This window comes from Ceratotherium simum, chromosome 23 (genome assembly GCF_057802395.1).
Source record: "Ceratotherium simum simum isolate JZ-2026a chromosome 23, ASM5780239v1, whole genome shotgun sequence".
Taxonomy (NCBI): Eukaryota; Metazoa; Chordata; class Mammalia; order Perissodactyla; family Rhinocerotidae; genus Ceratotherium; species Ceratotherium simum.
The window spans coordinates 790,532-815,951 of NC_141922.1; the positions used below are offsets into that span (position 1 = coordinate 790,532).

The 25,420-nt window shown below is 48.3% G+C and overlaps 1 protein-coding gene across 5 annotated transcripts in view; it reads right to left on the bottom strand.

The window, feature by feature from the left end:
* MROH1 (maestro heat like repeat family member 1) overlaps positions 1–25,420 on the bottom strand; it is a 93,085-nt gene that overhangs the window by 50,635 nt on the left and 17,030 nt on the right. For all 5 annotated transcript variants that reach the window (XM_087447246.1, XM_087447249.1, XM_087447248.1 and 2 more), the window contains exons 4-11: positions 24,495–24,626; positions 23,847–24,009; positions 23,517–23,615; positions 18,390–18,541; positions 17,663–17,803; positions 16,776–16,868; positions 12,028–12,106; positions 11,607–11,720 (exon numbers count right to left, since the gene is read on the bottom strand). In XM_087447246.1, the coding sequence (XP_087303372.1) occupies positions 11,607–11,720; positions 12,028–12,106; positions 16,776–16,868; positions 17,663–17,803; positions 18,390–18,541; positions 23,517–23,615; positions 23,847–24,009; positions 24,495–24,626 (973 nt within the window). The remainder of the gene's footprint in view (positions 1–11,606; positions 11,721–12,027; positions 12,107–16,775; positions 16,869–17,662; positions 17,804–18,389; positions 18,542–23,516; positions 23,616–23,846; positions 24,010–24,494; positions 24,627–25,420) is intronic.

Below are 25,420 nucleotides of genomic sequence, written 5' to 3' on the forward strand. Positions count from 1 at the left end.
TGTCCTTGGGATTCTGATAGGGATTGCATTGAATCTGTAGATTGCTTTAGATAGTCTGAACATTTTAACTATGTTTATTCTTCCAATCCAAGTGCATGGAACATTTTTCCATTTCTTTATGTCATCATTGATTTCACTCAATAATGTCTTATAGTTTTCATTGTATAGATCTTTCACTTCCTTCGTTAAATTTACTCCTAGATATTTTATTCTTTTTGTTGCAATTGTAAATGGGATTTTCTTCTTGAATTCTCTTTCTGTTAGTTCGTTGTTGGTATATAGAAATGCAACTGATTTCTGTAAGTTGATGTTGTACCCTGCCACTTGGCTGTAGTTGCTGATTATTTCTAATAGTTTTCCAATGGATTCTTTAGGGTTTTCTATATATAAGATCATGTCATCTGCAAACAGCAAGAGTTTCACTTCTTTGTTGCCTATTTGGATTCCTTTTATTCCTTTTTCTTGCCTAATTGCTCTGGCCAGAACCTCCAGTACCATGTTGAATAAGAGTGACAAGAGTGGGCACCCTTGTCTTGTCCCTGTTTTCAGGGGGATGGCTTTCAGTTTTTCCCCATTGAGTATGATGTTGGCTGTGGGTTTGTCATATATGGCCTTTATTATGTTAAGGTACTTTCCTTCTATATCCATTTTGTTGAAAGTTTTTATCATAAAGGGATGTTAGATCTTGTCAAAAGCCTTCTCTGCATCTATTGAGATGATCATATCGTTTTTATTCCTCGTTTTGTTAATGTGGTGTATCACACTGATTTGCAGATGTTGAACCATCCCTGTGTCCCTGTTATAAATCCCACTTGATCATGGTGTATGATCTTTTTAATGTATTGCTGTATTCAGTTTGCCAATATTTTGTTGAGGATTTTTGCATCTATGTTCATCAGGGATATTGGTCTGTAGTTTTCCTTCTTAGTATTATCTTTGCCTGGCTTTGGTATCAGGGTGATGTTGGCCTCATAGAATGTGTTGGGAAGTGTTTCATCTTCCTCTATTTTTTGGAATAGTTTGAGAAGGATGGGTATTAAGTCTTCTTTGAAAGTTTGGTAAAATTCTCCAGAGAAGCCATCTGGTCCTGGACTTTTATTTTTGGGGAGGTTTTTGATTACTGTTTCAATCTCTTTACTTGTAATTGGTGTATTCAAGTTCTCTATTTCTTCTTGATTCAGTTTCGGGAGGTTGTATGCGTCTAGGAATTTATCCATTTCTTCTAGATTGTCCAATTTGTTGGCATATAGTTTTTTATAGTATTCTCTTATAATCTTTTGTATTTCTGTGGTATCTGTTGTAATTTCTCCTTTTCCATTTCTAATTTTATTTATTTGAGCCTTCTCTCTGTTTTTCTTGGTGAGTCTGGCTAAGGGTTTGTCAATTTTATTTATCTTCTCAAAGGACCAGCTCTTTGTTCCATTGATCCTTTCTACTGTTTTTTTAATTTAAATTTCATTTATTTCTGCTCTGATTTTTACTATTTCCCTCCTTCTGCTGACTTTAGGCTTAGTTTGTTCCTCTTTTTCTAATTCTGTTAGGGGTAGTTTTAGGTTGCTTATTTGGGCTTTTTCTTGTTTGTTAAGGTGGGCTGTATGGCGATGAGTTTCCCTCTCAGGACCGCTTTTGCTGCATCCCGTATGAGTTGGTATGGTGTATTTTCATTTTCATTTGTCTCCAGATACGCTTTGATTTCTCCTTTAATTTCATCAATGATCCATTGGTGGTTTAGTAGCATGTTGTTGAGTCTCCACAGTTTTGTCACTTTCCCGTTTTTTACCTTGTAGTTCATTTTTAACTTCATGGAATTATGGTCTGAAAAGATGCTTGTTATGATTTTAATCTTCTTAAATTTATAGAGGCATGCCTTATTTCCCAACGTATGGTCTATTCTTGAGAATGTTCTATGCACGCTTGAGAAGAATGTATAATCTGCTGTGTTTGGATGGAGTGCTCTGTATATGTCTATTAAGTCCACCTCATCTAGTTTTTCAATTAGGTCCATTGTTTCCTTATTTATTTTCTGTCTGGATGATCTGTCCATTGATGAGAATGGGGCGTTAAGATCCCCTGCTATTATTGTGTTGTTGTTAATATCTCCTTTTAGGTTTGTTAATAGTTGCTTTATGTACCTTGGTCCTCCTGTATTGGGTGCATATACATTAAAAAGTGATATGTCTTCTTGGTGGAGTGTCCCTTTTATCATTATATAATGCCCCTCTTAGTCTCTCATTACCTGTTTTATCTTGAAGTCAACTTTGTCTGATATAAGTATGGCAACACCTGCTTTCTTTTGTTTGCCGTTAGTTTGGAGTATTGTCTTCCATCCTTTCATTCTGAGCCTGTATTTGTCTTTAGTGCTGAGATGGGTTTCCTGGAGGCAGCATATTGTTGGGTCTTGTTTTTTAATCCATCCCACCACTCTGTGTCTTTTGACTGGAGAGTTCAGTTCATTTACATTTAGGGTAATTATTGATATATGGGGGCTTGTTGTTGTTATTTTATCACTCTTTTTCCAGTTCTTTTGCATTCCTTTTGTTTCTTGTCCCATGTGTTTCGGACTACCAATGAAGTTTTGTAGTTCTGTATGGAGGTTCTCTTAGTTTTCTCTTCCTTTATTGTGTGTGATTCTGTTCTGATTATTTGGTTAGTGGTTACCAGGAGGTTTGCATAAAAAATCTCGTGGATGTGACAGTCCATTTTTTGATGGCCTCTTATTCCTTTAGACAAAGTCGATTCAACCCCTTTCCTCTTCCCCTTCTATGTTATTGTTGTCACATCTTATTCCTTCTTGTGTTGTGAGTTCGTGTTTAGCATGATGAGGTTATATTTATGCTTGGTGCTTACCTTCCCTCGATCTTTGGTTTTATAATTAAGTGTTTGCTAATCTAGTCTGGTAGAGGACTGCAATTTTTCTGGTTTTGTAGACCTATTTTCCTCCTCATTCAAAACTTTGAATCCCTTTTCTCTTTTTTTCCTCAGGGATGAGGGCCTTCTTGAGCACTTCTTGTAGCGGGGGTCTTGTGGCAATGAACTCCCTTACCTTTTGTTTATCTGGGACAGTTATTATTTCTCCAACATATCTGAAGGATATTTTTGCTGGATAGAGTATTCTTGGCTGAAATTTTTTGTCCTTCAGAATTTTGAATATATTGTTCCACTCTCTCCTAGCCTGTAAAGTTTCTGTCGAGAAATCGGCTGACAGCCTGATAGGAAATCCTTTGTCTGTTGTTTTTTTTTGTCTAGCTGCCCTTAACATTTTTTCTTTGTCATTGAGTTTTGCCAGCTTTACTACTATGCGCCTTGGAGAGGGTCTTTTCGTGTTGATATATTTAGGAGATCTATTTATTTCATTCACTGGTATTTCCAGCTCCTTCCCCAGGTTTGGGAAGTTCTCAGATATTCTTTCTTTGAACAGGTCTCTGCTCCTTTTTCCCTCTGGAATACGTGTAATCCTTATGTTGGATTTCCTAATTGAGTCGGATATTTCTTGGAGGGTTTCTTCATTTTTTAGTCTTAGTTCTCTTTCCTCCTCCATCTGGAGCATTTCTGCATTGCTGTCCTCAATATTGCTAATTCTTTCCTCCATATTGTCAGCCCTGATGCTTAAGCCTTCCAGATTTGTCTTTATCTCCTCTATTGTGTTTTTCATCTCTAAGATTTCTGATTGGTTTTTTTTTATAGTTTCAATCTCTGTTGTGAAGACACTCCTGATTTCACTGAATTCTCTGTCTGTGTTTTCTTGTACTTCATCAAGCTTTTTTATGATGGCTATTTTGAATTCTCTGTCATTAAGGTTATACATTTCTGTGCTTTCCAGGTTGACTTCTGGGTGCTTGTCATTTTCCTTTTGGTCTGGAGATTTAATATATTTTTGCATGGTGCCTGTTGGTGTTGGCTTACCTTTCCTCATAGTGAAAACATATGGTCGCAGTTTCCTCTTGCTGCCACTGGACGCGGGTCAAGGGCTGTGTATTCTGGCCCACCTCAATCCGTGGGCACTCTTGTCGGCCTCTAGATGATCCGTGGTGTGGCTGAGTGGAGGCGGCTTGGGAGGGAAGCATGGAAACAGCTGGAGCTGGAGCGCAGCTAGGCCGAAGCAGCTGGGGCTCGGGTGCAGGTGGGTTGAAGCAGCTGCAGCTGAAGTGCAGCTGGGCCAAAGAAGCTGGAACTGGAGTGCACTGGGCCAAAGAAGGAGGAGCTGGAGTGCTGCTGGGCCAACGAAGCTGGAACTGGAGCACGCTGGGCTGAAGAAGGAGGAGCTAGAGTGCCGCTCGGCCAAAGAAGCTGAAATTCCTTCCACTTACTCTGGAGGTTCCAGCACTCAGTCGTTGGGTGTACGGTTGCCTGGGTGCCTCATCCGTCCCCTGTGTTGTGTGAATAGCTTCTGTTGGAATACAAACGTCATTTTTGTTGTGTCTTAGAGGGGGAGAGTTTAATGGGAGAAGCTCACTCCACCATGATGCTGACGTCACTATTATGATATTTTTTTTAAAAGAGAAATGGTCAGGGCCAGCCCCGTGGCTTAGCACTTAAGTGCGCGTGCTCCGCTACTGGTGGCCCGGGTTCAGATCCCAGGCGCGCACCGACACACCGCTTCTTCGGCCATGTGGAGGCCGCGTCCCACATACAGCAACTAGAAGGATGTGCAACTATGACATTCAACTATCTACTGGGGCTTTGGGGAAAATAAAGGAGGAGGATTGGCAATAGATGTTAGCTCAGAGCCGGTCTTCCTCAGCAAAAAAGAGGAGGATTAGCATGGATGTTAGCTCGGGGCTGATCTTCTTCACAAAAAAAAAAAAAGAGAGAGAGAGAAATGGTCACCTTTAGAGGATGATAGGGAACAAATCTATTATCTTAAAAACTGATACATAAAGCACAAAGAATCAATGATTGATCCTGCATTCCTTATATGAGCCTTACCTCTGGGGAACTAAACAGTAGATGAGGAATAGCTCTTTATCAAGGTATTCCAACTAACCAATGAAAAAGAAATGACAGATTAGAACATCACTGAACTTGCTCCCAGGCATTGAGCATCAATGCTGCGAAGGTCACAGGAGAGAGAAAACCAGATGTCAGGTGCCTCCCATCATCTTGCCAAAGGGATTAAACCTGAGTCTGACCTTGTCTCTGAATCCAGCTGCCAATTTGTAAGAAATTCAGATGAAAAAGAAACAAGTTGACCAGCACCTTGAGAATGCATCAGCGAAACTCAACTGCTCAAAATTCTAGGGGCCAAATGGCCCAGGTTCTTTCACAGATAAATTAGAAGGGAAGGAAAAGAATGGAGGGGAACCTGTAGTTTAAAAGAGACTTAAATATGGGGAGTGGTTGTTTAATAAGTTCCAAGATTCAGTTTTACAAGAGGAAAAGAGTTCTGGAGATGGTTGCAGAATAATGTGAATGTGCTTACCACTACTGAACTATAGACCTAAAAATGGTTAGGATGGTAAATTTTACGTTATGTACATTTTACAACAATTATAAACAAACAAACAAAACCACCAATGGCAAGGGCCAGCCCCGGTGGCCTAGTGGTTAATTTTGGCATGCTCCGCTTCGGTGGCCCGGGCTCAGTTCCCAGGCATGGACCTACACCACTGGTCAGTGGCCATGCAGTGGTGGCAACCTACGTACAAAATAGAGGAAGATTTGCAACAGATGTTAGCTCAGGGCTAATCTTTCTCAAGCAAAAAGAGGAGAATTGGTGACGGATGTTAGCTCAGGGTCAATCTTCCTCAGCAAAAAGCCCCCAAAAAACAAAACAAAAAAACACCAATGGTAAGCCTCCAAAGAAAGGAGAGACTTTCAATATATACATATCATTTTTTTTAATGGGCATGACTAAACTATGGCACCCGAGGGATGTAAGTTTGGATGATAAAACTATAAAACTACAAGGAAGTGATTACTATAAAGTCAGGACAACTCAGTTCCTTACTGAGGGGTTGAAGGAGTTATGACTCCAACCGTATACAGGGAAGGGGCTTCTAGAGTGACAAGTTCAATTCAAGAGACCTGGTTGTAGATACAGAGGTGTTTGTCTTAGAATAAGTCATTAAGCCACACATTTGTTTTGTGTGGCTTCTGCCTGTGGTTTGTCTTACAATAAAAAGATTTTTTTAATGGAGATGAACAATCTTGAAGAAGAACAGAGTTGAAGGACATACTCTACCAGATTTAAAGATTTACTATAAAGCTACAAGAATTAAGAGAGTATGATATTGGTGCAAGGAGAGCAGAGGAATGGAACAGAGCGCTGAAATATATCTGCTAATATATAACGTTATGGGTTGATTGTGTCCCCCAAAATTCATATGTTGAATTCCTAACCCCTGTACCTCAGAATGCAATTTTATTCGGAAATAGGGTCATCTTAGATGTAATTAGTTAAGTTAGGATGAGGTCACCCTGGAATAGAGCGGGCTTTTAATTCAATCCTACTGTTGTCCTTACAGAAAGGACACAGACAGGCACCCAAGGAGAGGCCTACAGAGATGAAGGTGAAGGCAGAGATCAGGTGGATGTTTCTACATGCCGAGGAGCATCAAGGATTGCCAGCAGCTACCAGAAGCTGGGGGAGGGGCACGGAGATTCTCCCTCACAGCCTCCGAAGGAACCAACCCTGCTGACACCTTGATCTTAGACATCTAGATTCCAGAATCGTGCGACAACACATGTCTGTTGTTGAAGCCACCCAGGTTGTGCTACTTTGTTAAGGCAGCCCTGCCAGACTAAGGCAGATGGTCACCTGACTTTCTACAAAGCACTAAAGCAATTTGGGGGGGGACAGGAAAGTCTTTTCAACAAGTGATGCTGGAACAACTGGATGTCCACATGAAAAGAAAATCACTTTGTCTCCCTACATCTCACACCATACCCCAAAATTAATCAAAAATGAATCATAGAACTAAATGTGGAAGTTCAAACGATAAAGCTTCTAGAAGAAAACAGGAGAATATCTTCACGACTTCTGGAAAGGCAAAGGTTTCTTAGACATAAAGGCACTAACCATAAAAGAATATACATCTCCATCTATATGTATCTGACAAAGAACTCTTAAAAATAACCATAATAACTAACAACCCAATTTAACAATGGGCAAAAGACTTGAACAGGAACCTCCCACACACGAAAAGATATCGGAAGGTCAATAAGCATATGAAAAGATGCTTAACCAATTTACTCACCAGGAAAATTCAAATTAAATCCATGGTGAGACACCACACACACCCACCAAAATGATTAAAATTAAAAAGACAGACAATGTCAAGAGTTGGCAGGGATGTGGGAGCCACTGGAACTCTCATGCATTATAAGTGAGCATGTAAACAGTATGACAGCTGGTAAAACTATCTGGCAGTCTCTGATAATATTGAACATACACCTGTCTTCCTATGGCCCAGTAATTCCACACCCAGAGAAACGGGTGCACATGCCTACGAATTGATTTGTACAAGAATGTTCATAGCAGCTTTCTTCATAATTGCAAATAATTAGAAACAACAAAAACATACTTTAACAGGAAAATAAATTTTTTCTTCACTAAATGTAATGGAATACTACTTGGCAACAAAAAAGGATGAACTGATACACACAACAACATGTATGAATCTCAAAAATATTATGCTTAGTGAAAGAAGACAGACACAAAAGATTACCTACTATAGTGAATTCACTTACATGAAACTGAAGAACAGACAGAATTAATTTATTGTGATAGAAGTCAAAAAAGTTGTTACTTCTTAGGTTAGGGGTGGCTGTTGTCTGAAAATAAGTACAAGGAGACTTTTTGGGTTTTTGGGAACGTTCCACATTTTGATTTGAGTAACAGTCATATGGGTGAACGATGTGTAAAATGTCACCAAGTTGTACACTTGAGATTTGTGCATTTTACTAAAAGTAGTTTATTCTCAATGCTAGAAGACGAAATTCTGGAAAAAAAAATATGACTGGAGGCCAAAAAACTTTAAAAGATTTGATTTAAAAAGTACAGAAGATAGGCAAAGATGATACAACACACACATAACAGGGAGTTCCAAAGAAGAATTTCTGAAGCAGTAGAATATTAAAATACTATGATAAAAAAAATTCATGAGATAAAATAAGATTTGAAACTACATATTGAAAGAGCACTCCGGGCTGGCCCCATGGCTTAGCGGTTAAGTGCACGCGCTCTGCTGCTGGCGGCCCGGGTTCGGATCCCGGGCGCGCACTGACACACCGCTTCTCCGGCCATGCTGAGGCCACGTCCCACGTGCATCAACTAGAAGGATGTGCAGCTATGGCATACAGCTATCTACTGGGGCTTTGGGGGGAAAATAAATAAATAAATAAAATCTTTAAAAAATAAATAAATAAATAAATAAAAATTAAAAAAAAAAAAGAAAGAGCACTCCACATAACCTGGGGAAAAATATCACCCCAGGATAGCCAACAGTGTCAATAAAATTTCTGTATTTAGAATAAAAAAGTAAAAATCCTTGGGGCATTCAGGCAAAAAAGCCCAAATCACTTATAAGGAAAATCAAATTGTCATCAGATATTTCAATAACAATAACTGATGATAGAAGACAATGAAGCAACACACTAAGATACTGAAGGAAAGAAAATCAGAGGCAAGGCTTTGATATACAGCCAATTTGACTGGAATGACCTGATGTCCATCTAACACAAGAAATGGCTCCTGGACCACAGTGCAAAGGAATGAGCACCTTTCCTTTAGGACCAACCATGGAGGAATCCAACCATGGCCCCAACTGTTAATCATATTACACTATTTTCATTCAAAATTTGAGGACTTCTAAAAACAGCAGGGCCGTGGTTCACCCCAAGCTGGTTTTGTATCCTGGATCCACCACCTTGTGCTGATGCGAGGGCTGAGGGTGTTCCCAAACCTCACCAAGCCTTACTATCCTCACCTACAAAGCGGACTCTAATAGTGCCTTCCTGTGGGTGCCCAGGAGGTTTACAGGAGCTCAGACACATGAACAGTGCCTCAGACACAGCTGGCATTTAGGACAGAGCAGCTCCTGTGATGAATACGGCCTGGGATGGGGAGAGGGAGTTCTGATCTAGCTGCCCCCACCAGGGGAAAGGCTGTTTCATCCATCCGGTTGTATACCTTAAAGTTGCATGATGTTATATGTCAATTATATCTCAATAAAGTTGAAAAAAAAAAAGAATAAAATCTGGTTGCCATCAAGGAAAAAAAAATTTCTAAGGACTTCCAATAAATCAACAAGCTAATAATGAATTTCTCATTGTAAGTCAAAATAAATATATTTTTTAATTTTTAAAAACCACAGGGCCGGCCCCGTGGCTTAGCGGTTAAGTGCGCCCGCTCCGCTGCTGGCGGCCCGGGTTCGGATCCCGGGCGCGCACCGACCCACCGCTTCTCCAGCCATGCTGGGGCCACATCCCACATGCGACAACTAGAAGGATGTGCAGCTATGACATACAACTATCTACTGGGGCTTTGGGGGGAAAATAAATAAATAAATAAATAATCTTTAAAAACCACAATGAGACACCACAACACACCCACCAAAGTGGCTAAAACTAAAGACTGACAAGTGTTGGCAAGGATATGAAGCAATGATGCTCACATGTTGCTTTGAGGTAAAAGGTACAGGGTACAAATAGCTACTTTGGAAAATAGAATGGTTTTATCTACCAAAGTTGTGAACATATGCAACCTTATGACTCGAAATTCTACTCCTAGTATACACTCAACTGAATGTGTACAGGAAAAAGGTTAATAGTAGCCTTATGCATAATAGTGAAAAACTGGATGCAGCCATTTACCCATCACCACTAGAATGGAAAGACTATAGTAGATTAATTCACTGGGATACTTCACAGAAAGGAAAATGAATGAACTATACTATATGTATAAATTTCACAAACAGAATATTGAGGGAAAGAAGCCAGATACAAAATAATTCACTCCACAATTCTATTTAAACATGCAAAACAGCAATACCGCCCTCTGCTGTCAGAAGTCAGATCGGGGCTCCCTGTGGGAGGGGCCTGGGGCAGTTTCTGGGTGTCTCAGTGTTCTACTCCTCACAGGGTGGCCGACATAGGGCTCAGTTTGTGATAACTCATGGAGCTGAACAGTTAAAACGTGTGCATTTTCTGTATGTGTGTTATACTTCAGAATAAAAATAATAAAACGTGACAGCTACAGGTGCTGACACTATAAGTGCTCTAAGATATACCAGGGAGTGGAAAAGCATGTTTTGAACTACTATTCAAACATCTACTTCTCTGTGTATACACAAATATATATATGTAAATGGACAGAGAAAGAACTTAGAGGAAAAATGAAACACAGGTGAACCAAAATGACTTCTGAAACATAAATGCAACGGAAGAATTAACAAAGGAAGGCAAGCAAGGTTAATTACTACCTACAAATGTTGAACTTCCGCATGGAAATAAGCATCTCTAACAAAAGGAAATAGCGAATCAACGAGAAAATGAAGGTGAGGCTGCCTTGGGCCTCAGAGCAGGACCAAGAGTTCCATTTCAAACGCTGCTCAGCCACCAGAGGAGCCACGCAGGCAAGTCCCTTTACCTGCCCCGTCCTCGGGTTCCTCATCTGTGAGGCAGGGAGAGTACTGCCATGGTACCCTCACGAGAGGCTGCCTGGGGGCTTTACTTTCTGTCTGACCGCTACCATCCTCTGCGTCTGAGGCGCCCTTCCCCAGGGAGCCAGTGTGCTGACGGCTCCATACTCCTGGCTTCATGGCACAGTTTGGGCCATGGTCCAGGCTGCCACTGTCTTCCCTTGTCTCTGCCCCTTCCCAAGCTGCTGCTTCATCATTCCCAAACTCCATAAGCTGCCGTATGTCCACAGGCACTGTTTGCGACCCGGCACCGACCCATAGCGCAACTCACAGGATAGGGGACAGCACACTTGAGTTAAGAGCCAGAAAGGAAATATTTTAGGTTCCGAGGACCACTGTCCCATATTCTTTGTTTGCCGTTACAGCCCGTTAACATGTAAAAACCACTCTTAGCTCGCGGGCTGCACAAAAGCAGGCTGCAGGCCCCACGTGGCCCATGGCCATTGTTTACTGAACAAGACTCACCAAAAACACAAACTCAGGTGTGAAAAATGTTCAAGCTCATTGCTGATTAAATTAGCCTTTAAAGTAGGAAACCTGAATCCTTGCATCTAATTCTGAGGAAATCATCAGACACGCATATTGAGGGACATTCTACAGAAGAACTGGCCTCAACTCCAATGTGTGCCTTTGACTAGACCCCACAGGGAGAGGCAGCCATAACAGACAACGTGTGGCACGTCTGCGAGACTGAGCCTTCAGTCCAGGGGGCGTGTGGCAAATGCTCGGCCTGGGAGTAGGGGCGCAGCATCCCAGTGTCTGCAGCTCGCTGTCAAAGGCAAATGTCGGTGATGGACATCCGCGGTGGGCAGACGGGTACTATTGCAACTTTTCACAAAGTTTGGAATTTTGCAAAATAGAAAGTTGGGAAAATTTTTTAAAGAATTCAAAGCAAGATGCTCCTTTTCACCTCAAAGATGGACAATATCTGCCTTTTTCAGGAAATGCTCCACACTGGGCACTCACCAGCTGAGTTGATGACGTGCCTCAGGACCTGCAGGGTGCCCACACGGGTCCTCTCATTGTTGGTGTCCAGCTTGGGCAGCAGGAAGGCCAGCAGGCGGTCAGGTGAGCGGCAAGCTACAGGCCAAGCACACATCAAAAATTGTAATGATCTGTCCTTTGCTCCCTGCCTGCACCTTGAAACCTGGGGGCCGAGGAGGATGGATGCTTAGGGCTGCGGCCCTGCCAGACCTCTGCTGTGAGGCCCCTAGAGTCACACATGGGCCCAGACAGAGGTAGACAAAGAGTCCTCCTCACCCCCAACCCACACCCAAAGCTGCCACCATCCCTTATACACAAGCAGTCCCTCAGCCCCCACGGCGAGTGCCGAAACGCGTGTCCACTGATGGCCTCCATGCCTGAGGCCGCCTGGCCGCCTGCTTACCCAGCACAGTGAAGCAGCGCAGCACCTCCTTCTGGTTGCTCATTACCAGGGGGCTTGACGACTCCACAGGCACACAAATCTACTCCAGGGGACAGAGGACAGAGGTCACAGGGGATGGCGCTGCCACCCTGGGCCCAGCAAGGCTGGAGGGAAGGATAGGCGCTCCTCAAGATGCTGGGCCTGAGCAGACTCCCAAGGGCTCTGGGCTTCTACCTCAACCACCACGGCAGGCAGCTGAGCCTCCAGGTGCAGGTCACTCTGGCCTTTTCTCACCTGGCTGCACGGACGCACTCACCCTTGTGAGTCAAGTCTGCTTCAGGGACCTCAGCCCATGCCCTGGCAGCTGGGGGAGGGGAGACAGACAGCAGCACTCACAGCTGGCCCTCACGTGTTAAGGGACAAGAGTCTTGGCTCCTTCCACACTCTGACCTTCCCAGCAGTAGCCAGGAGAATAAATTCCCAAGAGACACTTCTTTATGAGAAAGGAGACAGTTTCCCACTTCCCCTGGGCATACACTCTTGGGCACAGCTGGAAACCACTAATCTCTACAATCTGAATAGTGCTGGAAACCAAAACACCTAGAGTTCATTCGTTCAAATTATTAAAAAAAAAAGAGTTGCATTGGTAAAAGTGAACCTGAGGATGGTGGCAGGTGTATCAGGGCTGCCTTGCATGTTGGGTGACACTGAAGCCCCCCACACTCAGCCAGGGCTGAGCCCCAGGGTGGCATCCTAGTCCTCTCTCACCCCTTAGGGTCAAGGCAAAGGACACTAGCAGGGCTTCTGTGCAAAGGGCCCTAAGGCAACTCCTCAGTAGAGACCATCTTATGAACCAGAAGAGGCGACCAACAGTACAGAGTGTCACCAGAACACAGGCTCCGTCCCAACCTGGACTCTGCCAGTTCTCAGAGAACTGTGAGGAAGCAGGTGAGGTGGAGGTGCTGGCCACAGGGCTCTGCTCCAGGTTCCCAGGTAGCTCCTTGTTATTTCCATTGGAAAGACCTGATCTGGTTGTAAAAGGAACCACAGCTTCCTGCCTGCTGCCTCAGATCGCTCCCGCTGGGGGAAGCCAATGCCACGTCTCGAGGACACTCCAGCAACCCTGTGGAGAGAGCCTCACAGCAGGGAACTGAGGCCTCCCACCAACAACCACGAGGGAGCCATCTGGGAAGCAGGCCCTCCAGCCCCAGTTGAGCCTTTGGATGATGTGTGACTGAGACCACATGGGAGACCCCGAGCCAGAACCATCTGGCTGAGGCGCTCCTAGATTGCTGACCCACAGAGACCGTGAGACATAAACAGTTGCTGTGTTAGGGTGCTCAGTTTTGCAGTCATTGGTTACACAGCATAGATAACTAATGCAAACAGCTAGTCTTCTGGAAGAAAGATAAAATTGGATTCTCACTCCTTCCCTAAAATAAATTCCAGATGGATTCAACAATAAAATGAAAAAGGAAAATGGGAGAATATGAAAAATAACTGCAGAATTCAAAAGGCTTTTCTAAGTATAACAAAACCTGAACTACAACATAAAAGATGGATAAATGATGATCTGAAAATTAAATAATTTTGCATGGCAAAAAAATATCATAAACAGAGCCAAAAATAAAGGATAAAGTAGGAACAAGTATTTATACACATGATACAAGACTATAAATAATTGCTAAAGACCAATATGAAAAACACCTAACACCCAACAGAAAAACAAAAGACACGAAGGGACACCTCAAAGAAAAGGAAATATCACATTTTTCCACCTTTTCAGCTTTTATATATTTATATTTCCCTATTAAACCCATTCTCCACTCCCATCCCCATCCCACAGATAATCATTCTTTGTTTTTACAGTTTTTGCACGTGTGTTGTTTCATGCAATCATTTTTATATTAAGTAAATGATATTGTGCTACACCTTTCATTTCTTCTCACTGTTATATTTTCAGAGTTGTAAACTTTTTCTCCATAGAGATCCTAGGCATTCTTGCTTAAGTTAATTCCCAGATACTTCACAATAAGTTTCTGTTGCTATTGTAAATGGTATCTGTTTGTGCTTCCTAGTTGGTCACTACTGGTGTAGAAAAATGCTGTTTATTTTTATAGGTTCGTCTTGTAACTAGCAACCTTGCTGAACTTATTATTAGTTCTAATGTTTGTGTACTGCTTTGGTTTGTACATGAGTGAATTTATAGATGATGAATCAATCACCCATAAAACAAATATTTATTGAGTGCTTACAAGTGACAGGTGCTATTCTAGGTGCTGAGACATAGCAGTGAACAAAACCAACAAGACCTCGACTGCATGTGGTATCCATTGTAGCGGGGGAGAGGCAAGCAACAAGCAATCAGCTACTGAGTGTATTAAGAGGAGGTCAGCGCCACAGAGAAGAACACAGCAGGGACCAGGACCCGAGGGTGGGTGGTGGGCAACGATGAATGGTAGTCCTGTCCTCTCTCCCAGGCCTTGTGCCTCTCTCATTTCTGTTTTTTTCTATATAGAATTGGCCCCAGACCCCATTAACAGTGCGAGTTAGAACAGGGGGTTCTTCCTGCTCTTGACCCTAGAGGGAATGTGCCTGTTTCCCATGTATCGTGACGTGCACTGAGGGTTTGGGTGAATAAACTTTATCAAGTTACAGAAGTTCCTTCCCAATCCCAGTTGCTAAGAGTTTTAATGATACATAGGTGCTGAACTTCATCAAAAGCTTTTTCTGCCTCAATTGAGATCAGAGGATAGTTTCCCTAATGTATTTCAGTGATGACAGCTTCTCAGTGCTGAACAAGCCCCCTATTCCTGAGCTGAGCCCTACTGTATCTCGTGTTTTGAGAGTATAGTGTTGGACCAGTTAGCTTGACTGTGTACAAGATCCTCACATCTATCCTCATAATTATATACTTAGATATTCCTGTATGGTCCTGACTTGGATTTAGAATCAAGACTAGCCTCACAGAATTAATCAGGCAGCTCCAGATATTTTTCTGATCTCCAAATCCACCTGTATAGGATAGAAATTAATTATTCCTCAAAAGTTTGGTAGAATTGTAGGAATTAATATAAGAATCTTAACTAAGTTGGAGGCTGGAAGGCCTGTAGGGGGAGCTCTCACCCCCATCACACATGTCAATCACACCAACCAGGAAGAGAGGAGCCTGCATCTCAGACGGGAAGTACAACTACTTTACTATGAAGGAAGATTTCTCTTCCCACCTGGCAACAGCCCAGCCAATGAGAAATGCCCCAGCTCAGCCAATGAGAAACACCACAGCCCAGCCAATGAGAAATGTCTCAGCTGAGCCAATGAGAAGCTGTTGCCACCCTGAACTGCTGCTTTCCCCCAGTGAACTTTCTTTAGAACAGCCCCTCCCTACTCGCCTTTCTTCTCTATAAAAGCAGGTGCCCTGTTTTCTTTTCCAAATTTGCCCATGGTTCACCAGTGCAGGCACATGTGGAATTACAATTCTTTTGGCTATTCCCAAGTAAACTCATTTTAACATAAAATAACTGGCGAATTTGCTTCTAAGTTAACAAAACTGAACCTTAAAAGTCTGTGGGTCTTTGGTTTGTTTTAAAGAAGGAAGGTCTTGGAATATTATTTCCCTTTCCTTATTGGTTTCGTCAAGTTATCTATTTCTTCTTGCACCAATTTTGACGTTTTTAATTTTTCTAGAAGTCTATCCATTTCATGCAGTTTTTCAAGTTCTTTACCAAAGAACTTATAACATTTAAATTACTGTCGAATCTCTCTACTGTAGCCCTCCCCTGCTCCTCCCCTGGGACTGAGGATCCCCAGGGGCAGCCTGTATATGCAGCAGGGCCAGTGGGTCTGTGGGGCCAGTCTGACACTGCAGCTGGTGTGGGAGGGGCCGCAGGCCCAGAGGAGCCCCAAGGGAGTAGAGCAAAGAAATAAATCCACACCTCTCTGCTTCTCTTTCCAAAGAGCCACCTGCCCCCACTCTCTCCAGCTTTCTGTTTCTCTTCTCTCTCACTCAGAAAATCCCCTGGACTGGACTCACATCCTCACCGCTCCACCCACCTACCTCCGTTCCCGCCACCTCCCCACTTCTCATCTGACCTGGGGAGGGGGGGGTGCGCGGTTGATAAGCCTCCTCTAAGCCCCTTCTCCAGTAGAGTTCAGGACCTCTCCCCTCGCCCGCCTCCTGCACCCCCTCTGCTGGCTCCTGCTCACGGCTGCCCGGGCCTCTTCTCTGCTCAGCTTGCACTCAGTCCCCTGGGGACCCACACCCAGTGCAGACGCCTCTGCCCTGCTGGCCGCCCGCTTCTGCCACCTCCATGCTGGGGACTCTTGTGTCACACTGCATGAGCCAGTGTTGTACAGAAGACAAAGTGGCTGTATCGCCGAGAGCCGCACCCACACGACTCAGGGAACGCCGGCACTTCAGCCCCACCTGGCTGGACCACCCACCCCTGGCTCTAGCTCCCTGCACCCTCAGCAGGCAACTTCACATGGAGGGCCCCAGCAGAGCAGCACCAGGATCTGCCTCCACCCCGCCCCAACCCCAGCGGTCTCCCCCCACCCTGCCCCCATGGTGCTCCCCCGAAAGTACCCGCCCCCAGCAGCTCTTCCCCATGGCCCCCACCCCCAGTGCACTCCTCCCTCCAGCACGCTGCCCCCAGCATGCTCCCCCCATGGTGCCCCGCCCCCAGTGTGCTTGCCGGGCCCCACCCCCAGCGAGCTGGCCCTGCCCCCAGGTGCACCCTCCCAGCCGCCGACTCCTGCCCCCAGCCTACCTGAGCATGCAGAGCAGCCAGGAGTGAGTCGAGCTGGACCTCCAGCGTGCGGCTGCCCACGCTCACAGCTGCCTCAAGGATCTGGCCCAGGCTCTGCTCAGGGCAGGGAAGAGAGGGGCTGTCAGTCCTACCTCAAGCCCCCAGCCCCACCCCTGGCTGACTGTGGGAGACTCCCAGGGCTCAAAGGAGGAAGTCCTACCTCCACCTCTAGAATTCAGAGGGGAGTGGAGGGATCAGGAAAGGGGACACCAGGTGAGGCTCAGTGGTGCAGGTTCCTGTCCAGTGCAAGGTGGTGGGGAGAAATTTGACCTGATCCCCACTATGAAAATGAATAAGGGAAAACCTTGTTCAAAATGGAGTCAGGAAGCCCTAAAGGGGGAGCTCTCATGCATGTACCACTGTCTCAGCCTAATTTATATATTCCAGCAGGAAAAAGCTTACTCTACATACCTCAGCAGGAGGAAGGAAGATTTTCTCTTTGCCCAGCAACAACCCAGCCAATGAGAAACTGCTACAACCCAGCCAATGAGATGCCACCACAAGCCTGAAGTCTCCTCTCCTCCAACAAACATTTGTTCAGAAACAGCCGTCCCAACTTCTTCCTTTTCTCTATACAAGAACACTCCCCTACTTTGTTCTCTGACTTGCCTATGGTTCACAGTTTGCATGTCCCAAATTGCAATTCCTTGGCTATTCCCAAATAAACTCATTTTGCTGGTAAAATAACTGGCTGTTTTATTTTTAGAGTTGACATCACCCACCACTGAATCTGAACAGCTTTCAGGGCTACTCCCTGCTGGGCGCCTGCACCCTCCCATCTGAGACAGGTCCTCTGAGACTGGACGGTGCACTGAGCTCTGCACAGGCCACAGCACATGGGGATGCACCTTGGACACGTGGAAGGTCTCAGCGTGCTTCTTGTAGAGAGCGAGGACTCCAGGCAGGAGCTTGGGGAGCTGCTCCTCCAGCTTCTCACTGGGCAGCAGGTGGCTCATGGGCCCCAGGGCCTCCACCACGGCAAGCCGGAGCTGAGGGGAGACAGTGACACCGTGTTAATGTCCAAACCAGCTCAGCAACGCTCACAGTCAACACTGGACGGAATGGCAAAGAGCCCGTTCACCAAGACCCCAGGGCAGGATGTGAGCAAACTCAGGTTACCACGTGACCAGGGGGTCCTAAAGGGCCAGGCCAGAGGGGCCGTGTAGGAGACACCCACCCACCAGGCTGTCATCATGCCTCAGCTCTCCCCCCAGGCAGTGCTGGGGCCTCAGGGCAGAGTAGGGTGGGGGCGGGAAGGGGGTGTCCACAGCAACAAGGCCTCAGCAAACAAGCCGCACCTTGTGGGGCCTGCAGGTGAGACCTTGCACAGGCCACCTCCACACCCTGACAAGACCCCCACCTCCTGAATGCAGGGCACCAGGGGTGGGGGCACATGTAGACTCCATGGCTCTATCCCCCTCCTTGCCAAATCCCTCTCCCTGAGAACCTGAAGAACAGGAGAAGAGGCCCAGGTGATTGGAGCAGGACCGCGTGGTCGTGGGCCAGACTTGGGGGTGGGACAGGGTGACCAGCAAGGGGAGGCCACAGGTTCCTAACAGACTGAGCAGGCCATACCTTGGCTTCACGGCTCTGCAGCCATTGGTGAAAGAGGATGTGGTAGGCACTGAAGATGTCGGTAGCGAAGGCATCTTTCCTGACCGTGGGGTCTGGGGCTTGGTCCAGGTTGGCCAGATACTCCAGGGTGCTCTCGCTGAAGTGCTGCAGAGCTATGATGACCCCACAACATGAGCAGCTGTGGGCCACGGCTGCACAGACTTGCTTGCAAAACCCTACATCTGCATGGCTGCCCCTTCTAAAATCCTACAATGGCCTACAAGACGCCCTCCCAACACACTGGCCAAGCGCGAGGCTCCAGGACTCCAGGACTACACTGGGGTGAACAGTGGCCCCCCAAATTCATGTCCTTCCCAGAACCTCAGAATGTGACCTTCTTTGGAAATAGGGTCTTTGCAGATGTAATTAGTCAAGATGAGGTCACAATGGGGTAGGGTGGGCCCTAAATCCAAAACGACTGTCCTTGTAAGCAGAGGAGACACAGACACACAGGGAGAAGATGGTCACGTGACAGCAGAGCCAGAGACTGGAGTGATGCACCGGGAGCCAAGACGCCAAGGATGGATGACCACCTCCAGATGCCAGGGGAGGCATGGCACACAGTCTCCCTCTGAGCCCCTCAAAAGAAACCAACCCTGCCAACACCTGGATCTTGGACTTCTGGCCTCCTAAACTGTCAGAGAAAACATTTCCATTGTCTTAAGCCTCCCAATTTGTGGTACTTTGTTATGGCAACCCTAGGAAACCAGAACAGGTACCAACCTCCCCAAATGCCCTCAGGCCACAGCGCCCAGCCCACTCCAGTCTGCAGTAAGGTAACAGGAGGGGGTACTATGCCCACCTCAGCCCTCACAGATACTTATGCCACATGCTTTGCAAGGGCTGCTGTGCCAGGCACAGCATGGGCCCCCCTAACACGTGCAGGAAGAAGTCCCGGGTGCAAGGAGAGTGGGAAGGGTGCTGAAGGTGGAGAGCGCCAAGCTGAGGTGGGCAGACCCCAAGACAGTGCACTGTGTCTGTGAAGGGGACTTCCAGGTAGGGAAGTCCGGGCTTAGGTACAGACCTGCAGGTGGGCTGCGTAGTGGAAGAGGAGACTGGGAAAGAAAGCCAGAGATGAGGAGGGGAATGGCCAGGAGAGGCATGGGCTTACAGCCAGGCCTCCCAAGGCCAGAGCCCCAGCTGGCCAGCCCAGCGCCCGAGGAGGGGGCTGCACCAGCATGTGAGACCACCTTGGAGGTGACTCCCCCCAGGAATCTGCAGCTTCACTTGACAGAGCCCATTTGCCCCCTGTCCAGGACACCTCTAACCCAGCCCACTTATAAGGCTAAACTCTCTGCTTGGGCTTCCCAGGTCAACAGAAAGAATAAACCTGAATCCTGCATCTATATGAGAGCAACCATGGTTACAAGTTCTCAAGACAGAATTTAAAGAAATTTTAAAAGAAAAGCACTTCCTGGAGCCCATGTAGCGGAAGGTTCCTGTCTCATTGGCCATTCTCTCACTGAGGATAGGGCCTTGGAGGGTCCCGTTCAGGTGGGCTCTGCCCCTCCCCACCCAGCACTGCAGGGCCTTGTCTCCTGTCTGTCACAGGGCTGCTGACATCCAGGCCCCAGGTGCCCTGGGGCAGCGGGAGCCCTCTGACCCCACGCTCTTCCCCCATCCCCCCTGTCCACCCTACTCTTTCGCCTCCTGGAGCTATGCAATCAGGACACAGATCAAACTGACCAGCATTTCTAGGTATTTTGTAGTGGGAAGGTTTTTCAGGATAACAGACCACTATGTGGCCAGAAGCAGAAACCCACTCCCCAATTTGTTATTAGGTTCTAATTTTTAATCAGTTATACACACACATAGAATAAAAGAGCATTTCTCATTCCCCCTCCCCCTCAATTTCCCTTTCTCTAAAAGCAAACACTGGATCTTTCTCTCCATAAATAATGCATCTGCAACATTCCTCACCCATTCCCCCCAAGGCCAGGGCCAGCCCTTTCTGGCCCTCCCTCCAGACCCCGCCGCTGCTCAGAGCCAACCCACTCACTTCACACACAGCTTTGTTTCCAGAGTGAGTGTCTCAGGTGTGAATCTCCTTGGTTCTCCAGGCACAAGGCACTAATGCCACCTCCACTTCTCCTGCCGCACATCCTGGGTCTCCCTTGGCCACAGCACACGGGGCCATACCCCTCCTGACCCTTGCTTCTCAAAGAAAAGTCTTTATTCCACCCTCCAAGGGCACCTGGGCAGGGTTTGAATTCCCAGCTGGCCGTTTCCGCCAGAGCTGTGCTGCGCTCTCCCTTGAGCTGGGGAGAAGCCACAGCAGTTCTATTTCCCCACCCTCCTCTTGGACCATTTTCCCCCACAAAAGCGTCTTGGTGTGGGTAGTGGAGGACCTTTCCATCTGGAATGCTATGTTTGTGGATTATGTCATGACTCCCCCATTCCACTTTCTCTGTTCATTCTTTCTAAGGTGTCTGTTATTTGAATCCTGGCTTCTTGGCCTAGCCTGCTAATTCTTCTCTTTCTCTTCTTTTCTCCATATTTTTGCATTTTTGCTCTATTTTCTGGGGGATTTTCTCAACTTTCTGTTCCAACCTTTCTGTTACCATGTTTTTAATTCTCAAAAGCTCAATTTTATTCTCTGAATGTAGCTTCTTCACAGCAACATGTTCTTGTTTCATGAATGCATCATCTTCTCTTTACAGATTTTCCTTCTTGTCTGTTTTCTTCTCCCAGAACTGTCTGCTTCCCCCAAGTCTTGGGTTTGTTTATCTGGGTGCGGCCCTTCCTATCAGAGACTTTCCTCATGGGCAGTAATTTTTGCCTGCCTGTTGGTGCTGGACAGAGTGGCCAGGCCAACTGTGCACCTGGCTGTCTGGAAACATCAGAGCCGTCTCTGGGGTCTTCTCCCAGTCCTCTCCTGCCTGGCCACAGCGTCTTGTGAATTGGACAAGTGAGAACCTTCCAATGTGCGCTTACTCCTGTTCTCGGCCCAGTGCCGCTGCCATCAGCTGGACCTGAGCCTCCTTCCTACAGTGGACAGATCTACTCAGAACCAGAGGCTGCCTGGAAGGGCAGGAGGCCTCAGCCCTCCCACGGCCCACCCATGCCCCTGATGGGCCAATGTAGACTCCACTGGCCTGATTGAGGCCACTCCAGTGGGCAAGGCTCCTCTCTCCTCCAACTGCAGACACTGAATGTTCTATTTGTGGCAAGGAGTGCACATCTCCACACAAGAGCATCCTATAACAAAGAGTCTGTTGGCTAAACCCACTTGTTTCACACACAAAAGAAAAGAACACAGTAAAAACTGCAGGGGGCTTTAGGCCTGTGAAGAGGAAGGGACCAAGAGTTCTTCAGCACTGCAGGCCCACTTTCTGCTCGGAGCCTCCACAGGTGCAAGGACTGATGCGTGTGCTTCCCAGAGGAGCTGTGCTGGGTCACCAACAACTCAGCACTCTGCTCAGACACCGGCTCTCATTCCCCCTCCAGCCTGGATGCAGCTTGTCCTAGGCTGTCCTCCCCACCCCCACGCTCCCCCTGCCCTGTTTTCAGCGAAGTATTCACCTAAGGTCCACACCCCCACACTCCGCACGGCCCTGGCTCGGTCCCTTCTGTGTCCTGCTCCAGCATTCCCAGCTCAGTGGGAATTCCTGGCTCAGCTGCCCCGTGATCCTGTCACAAATCCTTTCTTAGCCAAAACTAGGTCGAGGAGAGTTTCTATCGTTCAACGCAAGGAGGCTGCCTTCACTCACAGGTGGGAGGAGCCTGCGAGAGGAAGGCACAAAGAGGCCAAGGCGGGGGAAAGGAGAGACGGGAGCGCAGGGGCTGGAGCCCCTCCTGGGCCCCTGAGAGTGGGGTGGGGGGTGGGGAGGAAGACCCTGGACCCAAAGCTATTGTGGGCAGGGTGGGCTGGGCCCAAAGCTCTAGGCCCCTACTACGAAAGCCTCCAGGTGTGGGCGGGGACGGCAGCTTCCCCAGGGTCCCTCTACAACCACCACCCCCGTGTCCGGTGCACCAAGAGGTGGCAGCGGCAGGACAAGGTCAGCTGGCAAAGATCTGACCCCTCAGCTGAGCTTTGTCTGGCCTCCTGCCCCTGCCGGGGTCATGTCACCACGCCCCCGCCGTACCCACGCCCTCACCACGCCCCTCCCACACCGTCACCACGCCTGGTTGTAACCACGCCCCACCACGCCCCTCCCACACCGTCACCACGCCTGGCTGTAACCACGCCCTCACCACGCCCCTCCCACACCGTCACCACGCCCTGCTGTAAACCACGCCCTCACCACGCCCCTCCCACACCGTCACCACGCCTGGCTGTAACCACGCCTCTCCTTTGCCAGCGCCTGGGGTGGAAGCCGAGGACCTCCTAACAGAACCCCTGGGGAGGGCTGGGGATTAACGAGGGTCCAGTCCTCCTGGGGGAACTCCGCCGGCCCAGGTTCCCCCCCTCACAGTGGGGAACTTCCCCCCTCCCGCTCCCTCCCCTCAGTACCACGACCAGCAGTTTGGCAGCTTTCCTGAGACGGTCAGGACACTGGGGGCACAAGGAAGCCGAAGGACACGGGCGGTATGCTGGCTGCTAGGGGAGGCCGAGGCCCCCACACTCCCCGTGTTTCAGGACCCTCAGCTCCTCTTCCAACAGGAACACCCTCCCCTCCCACCAAGGGCCACACCACAAGGCGCTGTCCCCTGCCCAGGCACACAGAGGGTGGAGACACAGAAAGTGGGAGGAGAATGAGTACCCCTTTCAGACAGGCCCAGGGAGTGGTCACTGGAGCGGGTAGAGAAATGGGAATTCACTGCGGCTTTTAAGAAGCCTCTTCCCATCCCCCAACCCCTGCCCCCAAGCATCCAGGGCTCCGGCGACTGTGGTGTAGGGTCGGGGGGTACCCAGCAGCAGAGAGAAGAGCGCAGAGGACAGAGGCCAAGTCTCTGCTTGCAGCAGTGCCCACCCAGCCCACGCCTCTGCAGTCACCCTTCCTCTAACTGTCCTGCCCTCCTCCTGCAGCCTAAAGGAACCACAGCCCCCACAAAGGGGCACTGGAGACACAAGGCCAAGGAATGGGCAGGTAGCACCCAGCCTCTGCCCTGTGGAGACCCCTCCTGCCCTCGGAGACCCCATCTTACCACAGCAGAACACCACCCTCATCGTGTCGTGCTTGGCCATGCCCAGCATGGGCAGCATGGTGTTGAGGATGGACGTCAGGAAGGGCACCATGCCGAACACTGCAAGAGGGGAGCATGTCACGGAGGCCCCACTGCCACCCCACACCCATCCTTCCTGTGCCCCCTGTGCCCCAGGGAGAGGCAGAGGGCACCTGGCCGCACAGCCTTGAGCTCTTTCTGCACAGCCTGGGGCAGGTGGCGAGGAACTGAGGCACCAACAGGCTCTCAGAGGTCCTCACGACTCGCTCAAGAACACAGGTGGAAGGAGGTCAAGGCCAAGCCACCACCTACCGTTGGAAACCGAGAGGTTGGCGAGTGTCTGCACAACAAAATAGTGGGGCAGGACCCCAGGCTGGAACTTGCTCAGCATTTCCTCCATCACTCTGCCGATGAACCGCTTTCCCACGGCCACAAGGACGTTGCTGGCGGCCTGCTGCCAGTCACAAACCAATTCCTGTCCCCCCAGAAAAATCTGAACTCACACCCCAACCAACCAAAGGAGGCAGGACCTCACCCTGAAATCGCTCAAGAGGCAAAAACGAGATACTCTGCCCTCAGTCAGGCCAGCCAAGGACAAGCTGCCTGTTTTCCGGCTCACTGCGAGAAGGAAAGTGCCGCCACTGTGGGCCAGGTCCCATGCTGAGCCCAGCACTGTCCCCAAACACCAAGACATGGTCACCGGAGCCCCTGCACTTGCCCTGAGAGTTTAGGGATTTTGCTCTCTGCTTCAGTCTCCACCTCTGAAATTATGAGGTGACCCTCCCCGCCCCAGGAGGGCAGTCAGTGTGCAGAACCAAGGGACCAGCCCCAAGGCAGCCAGACACAAACCCACATTCCTAACGCACTTGGGTAGAAAGGCCTCGGAAAGAGGGTTCCCTCCCCAAGCCAGGGCCGAGTCTGCCAGGCCAGAGCAGGTGCCTTGGTCAGCACTCCACATACCTTCACCTTGGTCATCTCACTGGAGGCCAGAAGGATGATGGCCCTGGCCATGTCCTTGTCCAGCTCGCTGATGTGACTGCTCACCACCACCTCCATGGCCCTCAGGATCATTGTCCGGTACGGATGCGCCAGCTGAGGAGAGAAACCATTGAGGAAGGTCCCGGAAGGTAAGCCGAGTACCTAGGCACCCTGCCAGTGCCTCTCTCTTTCTCTACAGCAGTTACTCAAAACAAAATCATCCCTCTCTGCCCCACCACGGGAGGAAAGGAACAATCTGACCATTCTTCATGCTCCCAGAAGCTACTTAATGCCTCCCACAAAGAAGGGCCTCAATAAGTGTGTGCAGGGCACCCGCTCTTCAGAAGGGCCAGGAGTGTTCTGCGCAAGACCAACAATAAGCAGATGGTAAGCCGGTGGACTTCTGCCCTCCCAAGTTCCAGGAGGAGCTGCCCCTCGTCCTCAGCTAAGTGGCCCTATCGCAGCATAGTTCTCTGTGACCAGGACTCGCTTGTCTCTCACAGCCCCTCCCCAGCTTATGAACACGCCCAAGTTTCCTAAGGCTTAAATGTAAAATGACAACACTGCCCTGTGCCCCCCTTAGCCATAATCCCACATTCTCCCCCCTGCTCCGGGTGGTCCTGGCCAACCCCATCTCCTGGGTTAACCCTCTACAAGTCCTGCCACTGGCCCCAGCCCCACCTCTGCCCTGACACAGCCCTCTCGTCAGCTTCCTCCCGGCTGTGATCCCACCCAGCATATGTCCTCTTCATCTTAACTGAGGACATGCCCATGACAGCTGAAGTTGCAGTGATAGGTGAGGGGCTGGCTAAGAAAGCAAGGCACTTCACAGTGATGACAGAAAACTCCAGAGATGAGCAGAGCCCAGCCAAGGGAAGGGCTTCATCCTGCCAGAGGTCCCAGGGCAG